Below are 20400 nucleotides of genomic sequence, written 5' to 3' on the forward strand. Positions count from 1 at the left end.
GATGGCTATCAGGTGGGAGCCATCATAACGCCTAGAGGCCTCATCAAGATCCTGTTTCCTTGATGGCTATTAGGTGGGAGCCATCATACCTCCTATACGCCTCATCCTGATCCCTCTACGTGGGCGCCTGCATCTCAGAGCCTGCAATAGCATGTCAATTCTTTCTCATGCTTGGAGTCTCTCTTTGACTTCTCCTGCTGCTGCTGCTAGAGAAAGTTCTCTGTATTTAAGGGCTCATGTTGGGCCTACCTGGATAATCCAGGATAATCTCCCCACTTTAAGGTTCATAACCTTAATTATTATGCAGAATCCCTTTTGCTGTATAACGTAACAAATTCACAGGTTCCAGGGATTAGGGCATGGATATCTTTGGGGGACCATTCTGCCTACTACTCATATTATTTCCTTTAAATAATGACAAGGCTGTATTCTACCAGGCTGATGGGAACATCAGTGGCAAACATTACTGAGACTCTCTTCCTCTTCCTAGGTCCTTTAGTTCTTACACAGAACAAAATCTATGGGGATGCTTTGTTCCTCTCAGCTCTACTTATCCCTCTTTCTCTCTAACCTGCTCCCCATGTGATAATTTAGCTGTTTTTGTCTACAAAAAAACCTCTGAATTGCGTCCAGGACAACACACTATCACAACAGTCCTAACTCCAGGCCTCAAGGAGCCTAGAACATTGTTAAGGACCTGGAAGGTGACTGGGACCCAAGGCGGCATGTTGGCTAGACTCTTGTCATCTGTCAGCAGCAGGGGTCCTGGCGAGTCTACCTTAGATGAGCCATTCTTCATCATCTCTGCTGCTGCTTCCATTGCCTCCCCGACCCCAGCCCAGGGGAGGGTCCTTACCATGCTCTCTTATAGGAGCCTACTCTTTTATTGGACTTACTACAACTTAATACATTCATTTCTTCTTAGCTGTTTACTACTCTCTACCCCTCTACAACTAATTACGCTATGATCTTCATGAGGGTAGGGATACAGTTTTGTTTACCATTGTGTATCTAATTATTAACATAGCACATTCTGGAGCATAGTATGATCTTAGTGTATATTTATGGAGAGATGAATGAATTGATTCAAATGGGCACAGGTTTTCAAAAGACATTTTTCCAAACGTACATATTCAGTAGCCAGCTGATATCTCTACATGGATATCTAGTGGGAATTTAACTTATCTAAAATGGTATTATTGATTTCAAGCTCCCTAAACTTTTTCTCTCTTGCTCTCAGGCTCTCAAAACTAGGAGTCATCCACATCCCTAACCCCATCACACATCAACTAATCTTGTTTCTGTCTCCATAATACTTTCAATATTCATCTACTTTTCTCCACCTACACTGCCACCACCCTGGTCTAAGCCACCATCATCACTTACTTAGGTTATTGTAATAGCATCTTATTTATTTAGAGACAGAGTCTCGCTCTGTCACCCAGGCTGGAGTGCAGTGGTGTGATCCTAGCTTACTGCAGCCTCAACCTCCTAGGCTCCGGCAGTTCTCCTGCCTCAGCCTCCCAAGTAGCTGGGAGCCTCCCACCACATCCAGCTAACTTTTAATTTTTTTTTTGTTTTGGTAGAGATAGGGTCTATGTTTCCCAGGCTGTAATAGATTTTTTTTTTTTTTTTTTTTTTGAGACAAAATGTGGCTGTCACCGAGGCTGGAGTGCAGAGGTGCGATCTCAGCTCACTGCAATCTCCGCCTCCTGGGTTCAAGCGATTGTCCTGCCTCAGCCTTTCAAGTAACTGGGATTACAGGCGCCCACCACCATGCCAGGCTAATTTTTATATATTTAGTAGAGACAGGATTTTGCCATGTTGGCCAGGCTGGTCTCAAACTCCTGACCTCAAGTGATCCACCTGCTTCAGCCTCCCAAAGTGCTGGGTGTAATAAATAGCCTGTTAACTATTCTCCCTCCTTCTACTCTTGGCCACCTACACAGCAACTAAAGTTGTATTTTTAAAACATAAATCTGGCCGGGCGCGGTGGCTCAAGCCTGTAATCCCAGCACTTTTGGAGGCCGAGGCGGGTGGATCACGAGGTCAGGAGATGGAGACCATCCTGGCTAACACGGTGAAACCCCGTCTCTACTAAAAATACAAAAAAAACTAGCCGGGCGTGGCGGCGGCGCCTGTAGTCCCAGCTACTCGGAGGCTGAGCCAGGAGAATGGCGGGAACCCGGGAGGCGGAGCTTGCAGTGAGCTGAGATCGCGCCACTACACTCCAGCCTGGGCCACAGAGCGAGACTCTGTCTCAAAAAACAAAAAAAACAAAAACAAAAACCATAAATCTGAGTGAGGGGGTTAAAAAAATGTCATATTCATTTCACTCCTTTGCCTGAAACCTGCGATGGATTTTCCTTCAATAGAATAAAACCATGCCCTACAATGCCCTGTGTGATCCTACCCTTGCCCACCTTTCTGGTTATATCAGGTATCATTTCTTTGGCATTGATATGCTACAGCCACCTAAGAAGCTCATTCCTTTTTTTTTTTTTTTTTTTTTTCTGAGACGGAGTCTCGCTCTGTCACCCAGGCTGGAGTACAGTGGCCGGATCTCAGCTCACTGCAAGCTCTGCCTCCCGGGTTTACGCCATTCTCCTGCCTCAGCCTCCCGAGTAGCTGGGACTACAGGCGCCCGCCACCTCGCCCGGCTAGTTTTTTGTATTTTTTAGTAGAGACGGGGTTTCACTGTGTTAGCCAGGATGGTCTCGATCTCCTGACCTCGTGATCCGCCCGTCTCGGCCTCCCAAAGTGCTGGGATTACAGGCTTGAGCCACCGCGCCCGGCCAGAAGCTCATTCCTACACCAGGGTCTTTGCACTCATCACTTCTTCCGCTTGAATGTTGTGGCGGGCTTCCTGTCATTGGGGTTTCAGCTGCCCCGATGGGGGGGCAGGTTCTTTAGAGAACCTTTCTCTAACCACTCCATCTAAAACCAGACCCTGTTTCAGTCAGGGTGCTTTCAGAGGTGAGTAACAAAACTCAAAGTGGCTTAAGCCATAAAGACATTGATTGCATTTAGTAAGTGTGGAGATGAGTGTCCTAGCAGCACCACAGTGTCAGGGCACTGTGTCTTGGTGAATCTCAGGACTTCCACTGACCTCAGAAGATACCACCCAGTGCCCTGACATCTTCATATGACAGTTTACAGCGGTAAGAAGCAGAGAGGCAGCCAGGCCCATGAGAATACTCACCACACACCTCTTTCCTTTTATCAAGGAAGAAACATTTTTCCAAGAACCTCCCAACACCCTGCTGGGAGACTTTCTCTTGTCTCTGGCCAGAAGAAGATTATATTGATGTGACCACACCTAGCTGAAAGGGATGGTGGGGAAATTATTATCTTAGCTTTTTAGCCTCTTAAGTAAGGCAGGAGAGGGAGGAGTTGGGAATGGTCATTGGGTAACCAGCTAATCAGCCATCTGCCATTCTATTTCCCACCAATTCTTGGTCCCTCATTCTGCTTTCTTTTTCTACATAGCACTACTCATTTCTGAATTACTGACATTTTTATTTGTTTAGCTGTTTATTATTTGTTTCCCATGTTAGAAGTAAGCTCCATAGCCGGGCGCGGTGGCTCAAGCCTGTAATCCCAGCACTTTGGGAGGCCGAGACGGGCGGATCACGAGGTCAGGAGATCGAGACCATCCTGGCTAATACGGTGAAACCCTGTCTCTACTAAAAAATACAAAAAACTAGCCGGGCGAGGTGGCGGGCGCCTGTAGCCCCAGCTACTCGGGAGGCTGAGGCAGGAGAATGGCGGGAACCCAGGAGGCGGAGCTTGCAGTGAGCTGAGATCAGGCCACTGCACTCCAGCCTGGGCGACAGAGCGAGACTCCGTCTCAAAAAAAAAAAAAAAAAGAAGTAAGCTCCATAAAAACAGGGATCTGGTCTGTCTAGTTATTATAACATCTGTGTCCCCAGCAATGAACACAACTCTGGCCACACTAAGTGATTTTTTTAAAAAATGGATAGATGTTATGACTGAATATGCCATCATAACAAAATGGTCATTTCTTAGGGTGAATTTTTTTTTTTTTTTTTTTGAGATGGAATCTTTTCTGTTACCCAGGCTGGAGTGCAGTAGTGCGATCTTGGCTCACTGCAACCTCTACCTCCGGGGTTCAAGCAATTCTCCTGCCTCAGCCTCCCAAATAACTGGGATTGTAGGCACCCACCACCATGTCTGGCTAATTTGTGTATTTTTAGTAGAGGTGGGGTTTCACCATGTTGGTCAGGCTGGTCTCAAACTCCTAACCTCAAGTGATTCATCCACCTCGGCCTCCCAAAGTGTTGGGATTATAGGCATGAGTTACCACACCCGGCCAGGGTGAAATTATTTTGCACTTGTTTCTTTTACATTTTATCTTACCTTACAGATTTTGTGTGAATGTAGGGAGGTTGGGAAGTTCAGTATTAAACCTGCAGCTGTGTGCTGTGTACAAGGAACTCTACTAAGCTACCACACAGCAGTTGGGAAGAGAAATATTAAATAGTATTCTTTATACATCCATGGGGGTGATCACCCCCAAAGAGATGCCAACATGACCTAACATTTTTTTCATGCAACATTATTTGCAAAGAATTAGGGGAGGACTGCAGCGTGTGGACAACATGTGGGGTAAAACCCAGGCTCCTTTCTCTTATATTCATTTGGGTAGGGTATCTACCCAGTGGTTATCCATTCTCTCACAAAACCGTCAAGGAGGTGAAGTTTATCTTCTTTAACTACACCTTTCACCCTTCACCCAGCCCTTCTCATAATGACACCCCATCTTAATTCTCTCAGTTACTGATGGTCCTCATGGCTTTTGCTTTTGACATCTCTTCTGTTCTCATTTTCACTAATCGTAGATTTCAGAGATAGAATGAATGGGTCTCAGAGATCACTACTCTACTGATAAAATATAAAACCGAAAAAAAAAAGTACAACCAGTCTTTAAGAAACATTTATATTTTAATAGGGATCTTGACTTTAAAAAGGATGATGCTGTAATTGTGAGAGCGGGTGATATGTTTGAATTCACGTGAAGGATAAAGAAAGAGGCAAATGTGACAGGAGAGTAATAGTCCCTTAAATCTAGATAGGCAGCATTTCTGAGCCAGGAATGTTCGTGGTTGTTTTAAGCTATTTTGTGAAGTTAGAAGAAGTTGTTTTGAAAACAGCTCTGTTTAAAAAAAAATCATGTTACCATGAAAGCATATCCAGTTTCCAAACAAAAAGAAAATACACCCAGTCTGAGCTTGAGAAACTGCTTGATCCCAGTTAGGAAACAGTTTGAAAGGTACAGAGCTGGATTATTATGGAGGAATACTTATATATATTATATAAGAGGAGGAAAGGAAAAAGACCAGTAGAGAAAATTCCAGGCCTATAAGCTTGTGGCACCAGGAGTCTCAGGTGGTGGAAAGAAGCTCTGTTTTCATTGACAGTGTGAGGTTCTTTTGCAGTTATTCAAAATATCTAATGGAAGTAATTTTTTTTTTTTTTTTTTGAGGTGGAGTCTCACTCTCTTGTCTGGGTTGGAGTGCAGTGGTGCGATCTCAGCTCACTGCAACCTCTGCCTCCCGGGTTCAAGCAATTCTCCTGCCTCAGTCTCCCTAGTCGCTGGGATTACAGGCGCCAGCTGCCACACCCGGCTATTTTTTTTTTTTTTTTTTTTTTGTATTTTTAGTAGAGATGGGGTTTCATCATGTTAGCCTGTCTGGTCTTGAACACCTGACCCCAGGTGATTCGCCCTCCTCGGCCTCCCAAAGTGCTGACATTATAGGCGTGAGCCACTATGCCCAGCCTCTAATGGAAATAATTTAAGCAGAATGGATTCTATGGGCTTTTGGAAAAGGCGTATTCAGTCCAGTTGCATTATGTATTTTGATGTAGGAGATCTTATAAAGTTTGATCTGGCCAACGTGTCACATAAAATCATCCCCAACTTGGAGAAAGTGTGTTTATTTATTTGGGCCTCAAAGACTTTCCCCTTAAAAACATCGTTGTAAATGATGATTAAGTACCCAGGCCCCTTCACAAAAGTCATTTACCCTTGATTATGTGACCAATGTTAGTGTTATTACTATAGTATGTGATGTGTAATATGGTTACTAAAATTTGTTTGTCATATGGTTTGAAAGACTAATTTTTGAAGCAGTTGCTATGTGCCAGACACAGAACTAGGTGTTTTGTAGACCTATATATAAAAATAACACCTGTTGTTTTCCTCATATCAGGCAGTGTACATGTTTTAATTCATCTAAGTTCTGTGTATATTCTCTCATCCAATTATAATAATCAAATGAGATAGGAACTGACTATTCTTATTTTACAGATAAGAAAATTGGCGCTCAAGAGGGTTAGGTAACTTGGCCAAGGTCACCCAGCTAGTGAGTGAGTGACAGGAATAGGATGCAGCTGACTTCAAAGCCTACACACATATCTGCTTTGCAGTATGCCTACTGCGTGAGATTTAAAGCATAGATTTTTTAGCAGAAGATTACATTCTGGGTGTAGGTTTGCCAGATTTAACAAATAAAAATATAGGACACCAGCAAAATGTTGCATGGGATATTGCATGGGACATACTTTTACTAAAAAATTATTTGTTATTTATGTGAAATTCACATTTACCTGGGCATCCTGTATTTTATCTAAACTCACCTGAGTCGGCATTGTAAGAACATGCTTCACCCTCTCTGGTTTTCCTGTTACCCCACCACAGCCATGCTGCTGGCTACCTAGCCTTATGTAGTTTCATAAGCCACTTAATGTTCATGTCAGAGTCTTATCTCAGCTGGGCATGGTGGTTCACACCTATAATCTCAACACTTTGGGAGGCCAAGGCAGGAGGATTGCTTGAGCCCAGGAGTTCAAGACCAGCCTGGGCAACATAGCAAGACCTCATCTCTATAAAACACACACAAGCACACATACACCAGAGTCTTATCTCAAGGCCACACAGCAAGAGAGCCACTTAGGAAGCTTCAGAAGAGCTTGTGTGGCCTCCTGAGCCATTTTTAAGTTCAGCAATGTGTGTAAGTTCAGGACTTAGGATAGGCTGCCCTGAAAGCCCTGCCCTACTGGAAGTGGTGTGCGGGTAAATGTTTAACAACTGGCTCTGCAGAGGGGGGAAAAGAAAACAAAACTTCAATTTTTGGTGTTTGCCATACTCCTACCATGGCTGATTCATGATATCAACATGATGTCTTTGAGCCTGAAGTGGGGAAGAAATGTATATACAGTTGGCTCAGGGTTCCCCATGTAAGCCAGTCCCAGCCCACTAGTGTTACAGGCATTTCTCATTTTCACATGTAAGCAAATCAAGCCTACACAACAATGAAAGGTTTAAGATAAAATCTCCGTACCATGGTATTTCCTGAATTTAAACAACGAACATTTTAAAAGATAATTTCCTACTTGGGATAATACAATTGATCAAATGTTTTCCTCACTTCAATTCAAATTGAAGTCTAGAATTCTGCTTTCATTCTGTTTAAAAGGCAACAGTTAATTATGCATCATGTTGAAATTCCAATATTCTCACATTCTTTATCCTGAAGAAAGGTTATTTCTCCAGGCCAGCATGTCTGCTGCACTTTTGACGCTAAGCTGCTGTGCGGTACATTGTGGAAGTGATCATTTTTTAAAACTGTTCACTATGTCACATATTTCTGAGCTAGCATATTCAACAGATGTATCTGTGGGTAGGCTCTAGGGATGACGTTGTATTCCTCTGTTTGAATGAAGAGTCAAGAAAGACACCTATGTACAGCCAGTTTGACTCTCTGAATTCAGATCCAGCCCTCTGTGGTCTCACTGATCAGGAAACCCCGATGGTAGTTAAGAGCAAGGGCTTTGGAGTGACCACTTTCCAACTGTATGACTTTGGGGAAGAACTTAGTTTTTTTTTCATTTGTAAAACAAGGCCAGTAATTTTACCTACTTTGAAGGGTTACAGATATAAAGTGCCGCACATAGTAAGCACAAAAGCAAGTATTAATTCTTGGTAGTATTAATGCTATAACTACTGTCATGACTGTAATCTTACTGCTCATTAGTAAATAGCCATATGTAGCCATATAGGTCCAGCAGATACTTACCATTCTACAAAAAATGTTTCTATTGTGATTTTTTTTTCAACCAAGTCATGTAAAACATCAACATTATAAAAATTCTTATTTGACATTAAATTTTTTTTTTTTTTTTTTTGAGACGGAGTCTCGCTCTGCCGCCCAGGCTGGAGTGCAGTGGCCGGGTCTCAGCTCACTGCAAGCTCCGCCTCCTGGGTTTACGCCATTCTCCTGCCTCAGCCTCCCAAGCAGCTGGGACTACAGGCGCCCGCCATGTCGCCCGGCTAGTTTTTTGTATTTTTTAGTAGAGACGGGGTTTCACCATGTTAGCCAGGATGGTCTCGATCTCCTGACCTCGTGATCCGCCCGTCTCGGCCTCCCAAAGTGCTGGGATTACAGGCTTGAGCCACCGCGCCCGGCCTTGACATTAAATTTTTAAACAAATCTCAAGAAATAAAAATGGTCTCTCTACCTTGTGAGAATATTTGTGAATCTTTATAATCACAAGAGGAGAAAAAGTTAGTTGTTGGGGTATTTTTAAGTCTAGAAATACCCCAACAACTAACTGAAAAACCTATCCAATAGTTAATGCAGAATTGTGAGGCAAAGTTTGTCAACTATGCCCCATTCCTGTCTGTGGTCCTCCACTCCCTCTTTTTGGCTTCCAGTCATTCATCCATCATTCCATCCAACAAAGTATGATTTTCAAACAGTTAGAATCGTGACTTATACAAATATTGGATGAATATATGTTAACGATTTATTAACATAATACCGAAGGAACCAATGAGATAATAAAGCTGGTTCCAAGAGCATTTGAAGAATGCATCTTTATAGACATTTTTAAAAAAGAATTTCAGCATAAAATTGCTAGATAAACACTAAACTGGCTAATGTCCTACAGAGCAGTAAGTCCATAACCTTTGGGGTTATTTTTTTCTGCTAGAAAGAAATCTACAAGTTAACATAGAAATATTTCCACAGTGTCTGAGCTCTAGTTAAATATTAAATAGCAAAGTCAAGCACAGATACATTCTCCCAGAGAATTAAATAATCCTTGGAGAGGGCCATTTAATAATGTCCCTGTATGACCTTAAAAGGATATGTCCTTTTTTGCCTTATTTTCAAGTATTGGATAATTTTTACTAACATATCCACCCATTCATATATTCATTAAACCTTTTTTTTAATAGCTATGTGCCCCAGGGATATAGAAGTAAAGACATAGTCCCGATCCTCAAGGAACTCATAACCTAATGGGGGAGACAAACATGCAAAATAAAAATTACAAAGCAAAGTGATAGGTACATTCTCCTCCCAGGCGCCCCAGGATCCCATCATTACAGGGGTCCACCCAACCAGTCGCCAGTTCTTTTTTTTTTTTTTTTTAATTGAGATGCAGAGTCTCACTCTCGCCCAGGCTAGAGTATAGTGGCATGATCTCAGCTCGTTGCAACCTCTGCCTCCCGGGTTCAAGCAATTCTCCTGCCTCAGCCTCCCATGTAGCTGGGACTACAGTCACGTGCTACCACGCCTGGATAATTTATGTATTTTTAGTAGACGGGGTTTTGCCATGTTGGCCAGGCTGGTCTTGAACTCCTGACCTCAGGTGATCCGCCTGCCTCGGCCACTCGGGTTATAGGTGTGAGCCACCATGCCTGGCCCCCAGTTCTGTACTATGACAACCCATCTACCATTTTCCCCACTCATGTATTAATCTTGAAGCCTGCATGGATGAGAAGTAGATAATAGGATAAATGAATGATTCCTCTTTTAGGTCACATACAGATAGAGATAAATAAGGACCTTCAATACCTCAGCCAAGGGAGTATATCAAATGGTAGTCTCAGACCTGGCTGTGAAGGGATAGGTTGAACAGGAAAGAGGTGAAGAAGGCTTTCTTGTCCTAAAATTACTTGATGTGGATAGCTCTGAAGAGAATTACTAATTAACCAGATCTTATATTTCAGAAAAATTTTATCCAAATTAATGGAGCAGGGGAGACCTTTTTGTTGTCTTTGTTTTTGTTTTGTTTGTTTGTTTTGAGACAGAGTCTGGCTCTGTCGCCCAGGCTGGAGTGCAGTGGCCGGATCTCAGCTCACGGCAAGCTCCGGGGAGGCCTTTTTGAAACTTTACTGTGGGACCCTAGAATTTAGTTATAATATGGCAGACCTTTTTTCTGGGAGGAAAGTGCAAGAACCTGAGGACACCTAAATTGCCTTCGCTTTCCCTGGAATGAGATCTCTGTTTCATGTAGCAGTTGACCTGCTAGCTTCCGTTTCACCTGCCCTGCTTTTATCAGGAGTCATGTTTTCCGCTATCACCATGATCCCCAATGTTTCAGCTCCCTGAGAATACATAATGATTTTCTATCTGCATTTAATTCTCCTAGCAGAGGCACATAGAGTAAGAGTCATTTATTTCAGTTCTCTGTCCTTACAGATCCAATTTAGTAAACATTTAATAAGCAATGATTAATGTAAAGAACTTCAGCGGAAGCTGTAGAGCACGAAGAAAAAGAATAGCATCCCCATCTCCCTACTGGAGTCCATAGTTTATTGGAGAAGACAGAAACATGGAGGTATTTCTAAAGCAGATATTCTTAATCTTGGCTACACATCAGGATCACCTGGGGAACTTTGAAACATCCAACACACAGGCTGCACTCCAGAGCAATTAAATTAAAATCCCTCAAGCTGGGACCCAGGCATCAATATGTTTTAAAGCTCCCTGGGGCCGGGCGCGGTGGCTCAAGCCTGTAATCCCAGCACTTTGGGAGGCCGAGACGGGCGGATCACGAGGTCAGGAGATCGAGACCATCCTGGCTAACACGATGAAACCCCGTTTCTACTAAAAAAAATACAAAAAACGAGCCGGGCGAGGTGGCGGGCGCCCGAGTCCCAGCTACTCGGGAGGCTGAGGCAGGAGAATGGCGTAAACCCAGGGGGCGGAGCTTGCAGTGAGCTGAGATCCGGCCACTGCAATCCAGCCCGGGCGACCGAGCGAGACTCCAGCTCAAAAAAAAAAATAAATAAAATAAATAAAAATTTAAAAAATAAAGCTCCCTGGGAGACTCCAATGTACTGCATTGCTAAGCTAGAGCAAAACAAACTTGGAAAATGCTGCAGTAAAGGACTAACAAGACGCTGTATGAACAAGGGTACCACAACCATTCTGGCATTCTGGATATGCTAATGTTCTTACCCACTGTCTGACCGCATTTCTGCCCATGAAGGCAGAAAATATAACCTCTCATTGTAACCAGAGGAAAAATTTAGGTCAGTTTGATTGTAGGGCATTTAGAAACTATATACTCTGAGAGGCATGGTCTGAAGGAAACTACGTTTCTGAGGGGAAAAGGGCTCCAAAAAAGATCAACCCAGAAAAATGACCCCAAAATTAAATCCACATGCTCTCTCTCTCCCCTGGAATGTTTTATCCACTTGTCTTCCTGAAGAAGTCCTAGTCATCCTCTAAGCTCCCAGCTCAAACTTCACCTCTTCTGTGAAGCCTTTAAACTGGGTCGCTATTTCTATCTTAGGTAGCTCCTTGTACATAGTTCTGTTCTTAGCAGTTAATGATAATTATTATCAAATTGAGTTATAATTTGGCACACTGCTTATTTTATGGGCCCTACGTATCTTTGTTTTCTTTATACCTAGCCCAGTTTCTCGGTTTGTTGAATGGATATTCAGAACTGCAGCAATTTTAGGTAGAGTGAAAACTCATGCCACCAGCAGAGGAAACCTAGACTCAGAAATTCCTTGGGCTCCCTCGTCCTGTTTCTGAGCATCGGGATCCTCTGCTTCCAAGTGGTTGGGCTGGGGAAATGGGCAGACATACGCATGGGTGTAAAGCAGCTGGAGCAAATGATGGATGGGCCCCCCGCCCCCAGGCTTTAGTTAAAGCGGTAAGCTTGAGTTTCATTTACAGAGTTTTGTTGTTAGAGGAAGAAAGAAACAGAAGGAAGGTCACAGGTTTTCAAGTGTGTGCATTAAGGAAAAGTGCCTGTAGACTCCTGTTTTATTCAGGCCACAGGCATCCCAGAAAAGTTAGAACAGTGTTCTGTCTGGGGAAATTGTTTGTCTGTTTTAGTTTATTTTTAAACTTTAAATCTTAAAAGATTTTTTTTTAAAGTTTCATAGGTTTTACACATAGGAAGGCGAAAAGATGATTTCAATCTTATATGTATGAGGGTCATGCAGTCCAGATTTTCTAGGACAATGCTAATTTTAGATCTTACGTCCTGATTTCTTTCTTTTTTTTTTTTTTTGAGATGGCCTCTCACCCCATTGCCCAGCCCGGAGTGCAATGGTGCGATCTTGGCTCACTGCAACCTCTGTCTCCTGGGTTCAAGCAATTCTCCTGCCTCAGCCTCCTGAGTAGCTGGGACTACAGGCGCCTGCCACCATGCCTGGCTAATTTTTTGTATTTTCAGTAGAGACGGGGTTTCACGTGTTAGCCAGGTTGGTCTCGATCTTCTGACCTTGTGATCTGCCCACCTTGGCCTCCCAAAGCGCTGGGATTACAGGCGAGAGCCACCGTGCCTGGCCTTGATTTCTTTTTTTTTTTTTTTTGAGACGGAGTCTCACTCTGTCACCCGGGCTGGAGTGCAGTGGCCAGATCTCAGCTCACTGCAAGCTCTGACTCCCGGGTTTGTGCCATTCTCCTGCCTCAGCCTCCCGAGTAGCTGGGACTACAGGTGCCCGCCACCTCGCCCGGCTAGTTTTTTTTTTTATTTTTTAGTAGAGATGGGGTTTCACCGGGTTAGCCAGGATGGTCTCGATCTCCTGATCTCGTGATCCACCCGTCTCGGCCTCCCAGAGCGCTGGGATTACAGGCTTGAGCCACCGCGCCCGGCCAGGCCTTGATTTCTTATATAGAAAGTATGGTTGCTATTTTTACCATTGGCTATCATTTTCCCAGCATGCTTAAAGATCTTTTAGTGATCAGAATGTTTAATTATTTTGGCTTTCTATGTGGCAAAAACACATTTTTAAAAATTTTTTAAAATTTTAATTATCTTACTTAAGCTTGCTTAGGTAAGGTTGCCTCATGGACAAGAAAGCCTAAAGATAACAGAACAGCATTGAGTATATTGCCTGGAGCACCAGACTTGTATTGAATGTGGCTTTTTGGTGAAGATGATATGTAGTAACACTTCTTTCTCTACCACAAATTAGTACAAAAGTCCTTCAAAGAAAAAACAAGGGCCGGGTGCAGTTGCTACACCGGTAATCCCAGCACTTTGGGAGGCCGAGGCGGGTGAATCACTTGAAGTCAGAAGTTCAAGACCAGCCTGGCCAACATGGGGAAACCCGGTCTCTACTAAAAATACAAAAATTAGCCGGGCGTGGTGGCGCACACTTGTAGTCCCAACTACTTGAGAGGCTGAGACACAAGAATCTCTCGAACCTGGGAGGTGGAGGTTGCATTGAGTAGATATCGTGCCACTGCACACCAGCCCAGGGGACAGAGTGAGACTCCGTCTCAAAAAAAAAAAAAAAGAAAAGAAAAAGAAAAAGAAAAATTTAGTCATTAAGAACCATTGTTTCATTATGAACTATTATTTAATCCTGGCTGTCACTTGAGAAATGTTTCTTTATGAGGTGCAGACACAAGAGCCCCCCAAGAAAGAAACTAGTGACCACTAGAAAAGCCTGTTGCTGGAGCCACATCCCCTGTGCCACAGGCCAGATGGAATCTCAGCAAAATGGTAGCTGTAACCCCACATGGGCTTTTCCTTTTAGTGGGCACATTCTTGAAAATATTAATGTTTATCCTTATCGCTTATGTTAATCACCATAATTGTTACGATTATTACGGATTACATTGCCACTATTTCCCTTCGTTTCCTGGATTCAGACCAAATTGAACCTTTATAATCTGTGAGCAAAATCACCTCAGTTTTTTTTTTGTTTTTTTTGTTTTTTTTTCTCTTTTTTGAGACGGAGTCTGGCTCTGTCACCCAGGCTGGAGTGCAGTGGCCAGATCTCACTGCAAGCTCCGCCTCCCGGGTTTATGACATTCTCCTGCCTCAGCCTCCAGAGTAGCTGGGACTACAGGCGCCCGCCATCTCGCCCGGCTAGTTTTTTGTATTAATCACCTCAGTTTTAATTGAATGGCCCACAACTAGTTCATCTTTTTGCTTGTTTAAAAAGTGTGACTTTTTTTCTCACTGAATAATATAAAAAGTATAAAATAAAGGCTAAACTTTAAAGTATTCTTTTATATCTAAGAACTATAAGCTTTGTAAGCTTTTAAAAAGTGCTTACTAATTTTAAGTTACTTTTTTTTTTTTCTGTTTTTTGAGACAGAGTCTTGCTCAGTCGCCCAGGCTGGAGTGTAGTGGCCGGATCTCAGCTCACTGCAAGCTCCGCTTCCCGGATTTATGCCATTCTCCTGCCTCAGCCTCCAGAGTAGCTGGGACTACAGGCGCCCGCCACCTCGCCTGGCTAGTGTTTTTTGTATTTTTTAGTAGAGACAGGGTTTCACCGTGTTAGCCAGGATGGTCTCGATCTCCTGACTTCGTGATCCGCCCATCTCGGCCTCCCAAAGTGCTGGGATTACAGGCTTGAGCCACTGTGCCCAGCCTATTTTTTTTTTTTTTTGAGATAGGGTCTTGCTATGTTGCCCTGGCTGGATTCAAACTTCTGGGCCCAAATGATCCTCCTGCCTCAGCTTTCTGAGTAGCTGGGACTATAGGTGTTTGCCACTATGCTTAGCTAACAGTTACATTTTTTTTGTTGTTGTTTTGGTTCCATTTCTTAGAGGACATCTTGTATGTTCTTCAGTCAATATTTTATGAAACAATAACAACAGAATAGCATTAAAATATATGTCACTGATAGGTGGCAAGCTATTAGTACATGAACTGTGTCTTCTAGAAAAAGCAACCTATTTTCACATGTCATTAAATTAGGAGCTATTTCTGGCTCATGCAGCAGTGTTGATTGCTCCATGTGTTACCATGATCCTTCTATGATGGAAAATCTACACTAAGTGAGGACAGCACCCTTCCCAGTAGCTAGCCAGTCTCTATTCACGGAGTGCTGTTAGCTACTTCCATAGTCAAAATCGGTGTGTTTTCATCTGCCCAAGCTTTCCTCTCTTGCAACCTCATGACAATTAGGAACTTCTCACATACTTGCCCAGAATGCCAGCAGATCTTCAGGTGGTGGTAACACCCTTAGCATGAGCCAGATTTGAGACCCCTAATCCTCTGTGATCCCTGATGAGTGCAGTGAAAAGGATATGTGTAGGGGTGGGGCTTGGTATTATGACCAAGGCTCAAGAGAAGGTGAGATCAGAGAGAGCCTGAGCTGGGATCTGCTGAAACAGCTCCTAAAATGAAAACAAAATGGGGACCAGGCTTTTTCTGAATAATAGTTATGTTTTCCTGCCAATGCACAAGTCCTACTCATAGACAAATGACAACCAATCTAAATGTCAAATAAGATCATTCGCCTTCATAATCATAACCAACCTGTATGACACCTTTTTAACAGGAGGCCTCATTCTTCTTTTCCCCATCCAGAATTAAGAGAAAAAAAGTGAATATGGTCTTTGCTCACAGAATGGATAACAGCAAGCCACAGCTGATTATTCCTACACTTCTGGTACCGCTCCAAAACCGCAGCTGCACTGCAGCAGCCACACCTCTGCCAAGCCAGTACCTGATGGAATTAGGTGAGGAGCACGGCTGGATGAGCAACCAAACACATCTGCACTATGGACTGAAACCCGGGGAAGTGGCCACAGCCAGCATCTTCTTTGGGACTCTGTGGTTGTTTTCTATCTTCGGCAATTCCCTGGTTTGTTTGGTCATCCACAGGAGTAGGAGGACTCAGTCTACCACCAACTACTTTGTGGTCTCCATGGCATGTGCTGACCTTCTCATCAGCGTTGCCAGCACGCCCTTCGTCCTGCTCCAGTTCACCACTGGAAGGTGGACGCTTGGTAGTGCAATGTGCAAGGTTGTGCGATATTTTCAATATCTCACTCCAGGTGTCCAGATCTATGTTCTCCTCTCCATCTGCATAGACCGGTTCTACACCATCGTCTATCCTCTGAGCTTCAAGGTGTCCAGAGAAAAAGCCAAGAAAATGATCGCAGCATCGTGGATCTTTGATGCAGCCTTTGTGACCCCTGTGCTCTTTTTCTATGGCTCCAACTGGGACAGTCATTGTAACTATTTCCTCCCTTCCTCTTGGGAAGGCACAGCCTATACTGTCATCCACTTCTTGGTGGGCTTTGTGATTCCATCTGCACTCATAATTTTATTTTACCAAAAGGTCATAAAATATATTTGGAGAATAGGCACAGATGGCCGAACAGTGAGGAGGACAATGAACATTGTCCCTCGGACAAAAGTGAAAACCATCAAGATGTTCCTCATTTTAAATCTGTTGTTTTTGCTCTCCTGGCTGCCTTTTCATGTAGCTCAGCTATGGCACCCACATGAACAAGACTATAAGAAAAGTTCCCTTGTTTTCACAGCTATCACATGGATAGCCTTTAGTTCTTCAGCCTCTAAACCTACTCTGTATTCAATTTATAATGCCAATTTTCGGAGAGGGATGAAAGAGACTTTTTGCATGTCCTCTATGAAATGTTACCGAAGTAATGCCTATACTATCACAACGAGTTCAAGGATGGCCAAAAAAAACTATGTTGGCATTTCAGAAATCCCTTCCATGGCCAAAACTATTACCAAAGACTCAATCTATGACTCATTTGACAGAGAAGCCAAGGAAAAAAAGCTTGCTTGGCCCATTAACTCAAATCCACCAAATACTTTTGTCTAATTTCTCATTCTTTCAATTGTTATGCACCAGAGATTAAAAAGCTTTAATTATAAAAACAGAAGCTATTTACATATTTGTTTTCCCTCAACTTTCCAAGGGAAATGTTTTATTTCGTAAAATGCATTCATTTGTTTATTGTGGGTTTTGTGGGTTTTATTTTACTTGCTTTTTATGTTTTAGGGAAAGCATTCACTTTGAGCTACAGCCAACAGTCCTTTTACTATTAATATATTAGTTACATGCATAAAAAAGAAAATGCTTTCTTAACACTTATTTACTGTTGGTTCAAAAACATAAACCTAAGCCATACACACAGTCGTTGATTAATGATTCAATCTAGTTTCATTTTGTTTGGTTTTTCTCCTCCTTACTGAAGTTTTATAACTATGGGCTTCAGTTCCAAATGAAATCCCCATGTCAGCTATCTCAGAGATTTATATTTCTTTCACTAAGCAACATTTATGATGAGTTAATAGTCTATAGGTTGTCACGTTACCTTCCTCCAAGTAACCACGAGCCAGATCTGCTACGGAAAGCACGTCATATATTGGAACTTGCTGGGAAGTCTTCTGTGGTTGGATTTTAATCAGGATTCTTAGTGGGGAAAAGCCTAGAGTTACCTAATTTCTCTTGCTCTTTCTCCTGTTTTTATCCTCCCTTAATCTAAGCAGCTGATGAAGCCTTGAAAAATGCAAAGTCAATGCAATGTTTTCCTGACATCTGTGTCCCATCTAGGCTGTGTCTAGGACATTTACCTCCCATTTTTGAGTTATATACAAGTAAATGGGCAGGGGCTGTTGCTAGCATATCTAAAAAATGCCAAAGACAGAAATGACAGATGGCATTTCTCTGTACAGGCTCTGCAATTCAAGCCGAGACTTTCAGCTGCCCAGCCCTACCCCTATACACCAGGACAGCAAGGGCAAGGACTGCCTTCCCCATTCTCCTAGAAACTCGAGGCCATTTCTCTAGCCAGAGCCTGGTCTCCCTCATCTCTCTCCAGGGGACAGCACCATACCCTGGCCGAGCTCAAACTCTTCTTTCCCTGTGATAACTAAGGAATGTGTTTCCTCTGGTTCCCAGATCTCCATTATTTCAAATCGAGGACCAGCCAGCACATTTAAAAAATGTTTTTATTTAAACAATAAAGGGTTTAGAGACAAGACTGGTATGCATTTTCACGCCCTAGTTAACAAGAGCTGCAAATAATAACTCCAGTTGTTCAGCAATTTTACATGCATTATCTCCTTCATCCTCTCAACAATTCTGTGATATACTTATTATCATCCCTTTTATAGATGAGCAAACTGGAACTCAAAAGTTATGTGACCTGCCCAAGCTGGAATGTGACAGAGCTGGTATTCAAACTCGGGCCTCTAACCGCATGTCTGTCTGTCGCTCTTTCCTTGACATTTCGGATGTCTCCCTAGAGAACACGAGGGGCCAAACCCATCCAGGCCTTGAAGGGCTTCCTGACCACTGCCTTGGTAGAAGTCAAAGGTCTAAGAGAATTTGGCTGTTCTTTTTTCTTTTTTTAATTTTTTTTTTTTGAGACGGAGTCTCACTCTGTTGTCCAGGCTGGAGTGCAATAGCGTGGTCTTGGCTCACTGCAACCTCTGTCTCCCAAGTTAAAGTGATTCTCCCGCCTCAGCCTCTCAAGTAGCTGGGATTACAGGCACCTGCCACCACACCCAGCTAATTTTTGTATTTTTAATAGAGACAGGGTTTCACCATGTTGGCCAAGCTGGTCTCAAACTCCTGACCTTAGGAGATCTGCCTGCCTCAGCCTCCCAAAGTGCTGGGATTACAGGCCTGAGCCACCGCGCCTAGCCTCTTTTTTATTTTCAATTTTAAAAAACCAGCTGAATTTAAGATTCATTGGTGATTCTTAAAAAGGGTCTAGTTGAAATGTAATGAGCCGGCCCGCACCTGTTCCTTGGCTGTAGATAGGTTCTTGGACTTGTGCTGCAGAAAGTTTATAATAAGAAGGGAAACCTGTACCTTCCTACCTCCCAGACACAAGGGAATGAGACAAGATTACGTTTTGATATTTGGGACAAAGAATAACAAAACATTTAATCTACAAAACATTTACAGAGCTGATGTTTTTAAGTTGAGAGGCTTTGTTCAATCACAAATTCCAAAGATAGAAATAATATATCATGGCCGGGCGCGGTGGCTCAAGCCTGTAATCCCAGCACTTTGGGAGGCCGAGATGGGCAGATCACGAGGTCAGGAGATCGAGACCATCCTGGATAACACGGTGAAACCCCGTCTCTACTAAAAAAAAATACAAAAAATTAGCCGGGCGAGGTGGCGGGCGCCTGTGGTCCCAGCTACTTGGGAGGCTGAGGCAGGAGAATGGCGTAAACCCAGGAGGCGGGGCTTGCAGTGAGCTGAGATCCGGCCACTGCACTCCAGCCTGGGCGACAGAGCGAGATTCCGTCTCAAAAAAAAAAGAAATAATATATCATATTTTTCTTTCTCCCTTTTCCCCTCCTCCTCACATTCTTATCCCATCATCAAATGGCTCTAAAACAACAAAATGTGCCAAATATTTATTTCACTTAGCCCTTGAACTTCATGGTTCAGACTTGTTAAAATATAGGAGACCCCTGCCGTAGTTGTGCTGTTTGTCTTTTTACGTGAAATATTATGTTTTAGAGTTACAGTGTGAAAAGTTTAATTTATTTCCATTTTATTTTTATATATTTGTAGGTCTCAGTTTAAATGGAAAAGAATGACACTAGGTGATTTCTAAGCTCTGTTGTGTCTCATGTTCTGGGAGTTTACTACAGTAGGTGGATATTCAGTGAGACAATGTCATACAAGCTCTTGTGTAAAGAGGTTGGTTTTTTTTTTCTATTTAAAACAGAGTCTCGTTCCATTACCCAGGCTGGGGTGCAGCAGCACAATCTCAGCTCACTGCAACCTCCGTCTCCCAGGTTCATGCGATTCTCATGCCTCAGCCTCCCAAGCAGCTGGGACTACAGCCACCACACCCGGCTAATTTTTGTATTTTTAGCGTTTTCCCACGTTGGCCAGGCTGGTCTCAAACTCCTGGCCTCAAGTGATCCACCCGCCTCAGCATCCCAAAGTGCTGGGATTACAAGCATGAGCCACCATCCCGGCCAGAAGGTATTTTTTAATCCCCCAAATAATGACAAATTAAGAGTATTAAGTCACATTCAAGAGAACCCCAAAGTCGCAGGACCTGTTTTAATTCAGCTATGTTCTCTCAGGGTGTTGGTAATTCACCGTATTTTTGTTTAGCTTAATACTCAGCATTTCTGGTGTCTCTCTTCATCCTGAATTTGGAGGAGGCTTCACATAATGCACAGACTGATAAAAATTTGCTTAAGTCCCGCAACACAAGAACATCCTTCACTACACCTCACATTTACTCCACAAGAATTAGAATTAAGCCACAGGGAGACAATGAGGTGCACCACAGACCCAGATTCATGTGGCCTCCAAACAGGAGTCCAAGCAAGGCAACAGTGGGAAGCAGGCTCCAGAGTAGA

At 43.1% G+C, this 20400-nt stretch overlaps 1 protein-coding gene across 2 annotated transcripts in view; it reads left to right on the plus strand.

The window, feature by feature from the left end:
- The window catches only part of GPR19 (G protein-coupled receptor 19), a 29630-nt gene extending 12615 nt beyond the window's left edge, over positions 1-17015 (plus strand). For both annotated transcript variants that reach the window (XM_033222829.1, XM_033222828.1), the window contains one exon: positions 15607-17015. In XM_033222829.1, coding sequence (XP_033078720.1) covers positions 15629-16876 — 1248 coding nt within the window. In that variant the 5' untranslated portion in view covers positions 15607-15628 and the 3' untranslated portion in view covers positions 16877-17015. The remainder of the gene's footprint in view (positions 1-15606) is intronic.
- The last annotated feature ends 3385 nt before the right edge of the window (positions 17016-20400 follow it).

The sequence above is a fragment of the Trachypithecus francoisi genome, unplaced genomic scaffold (genome assembly GCF_009764315.1).
Source record: "Trachypithecus francoisi isolate TF-2019V2 unplaced genomic scaffold, Tfra_2.0 Lachesis_group11, whole genome shotgun sequence".
Classification (NCBI taxonomy): Eukaryota; Metazoa; Chordata; class Mammalia; order Primates; family Cercopithecidae; genus Trachypithecus; species Trachypithecus francoisi.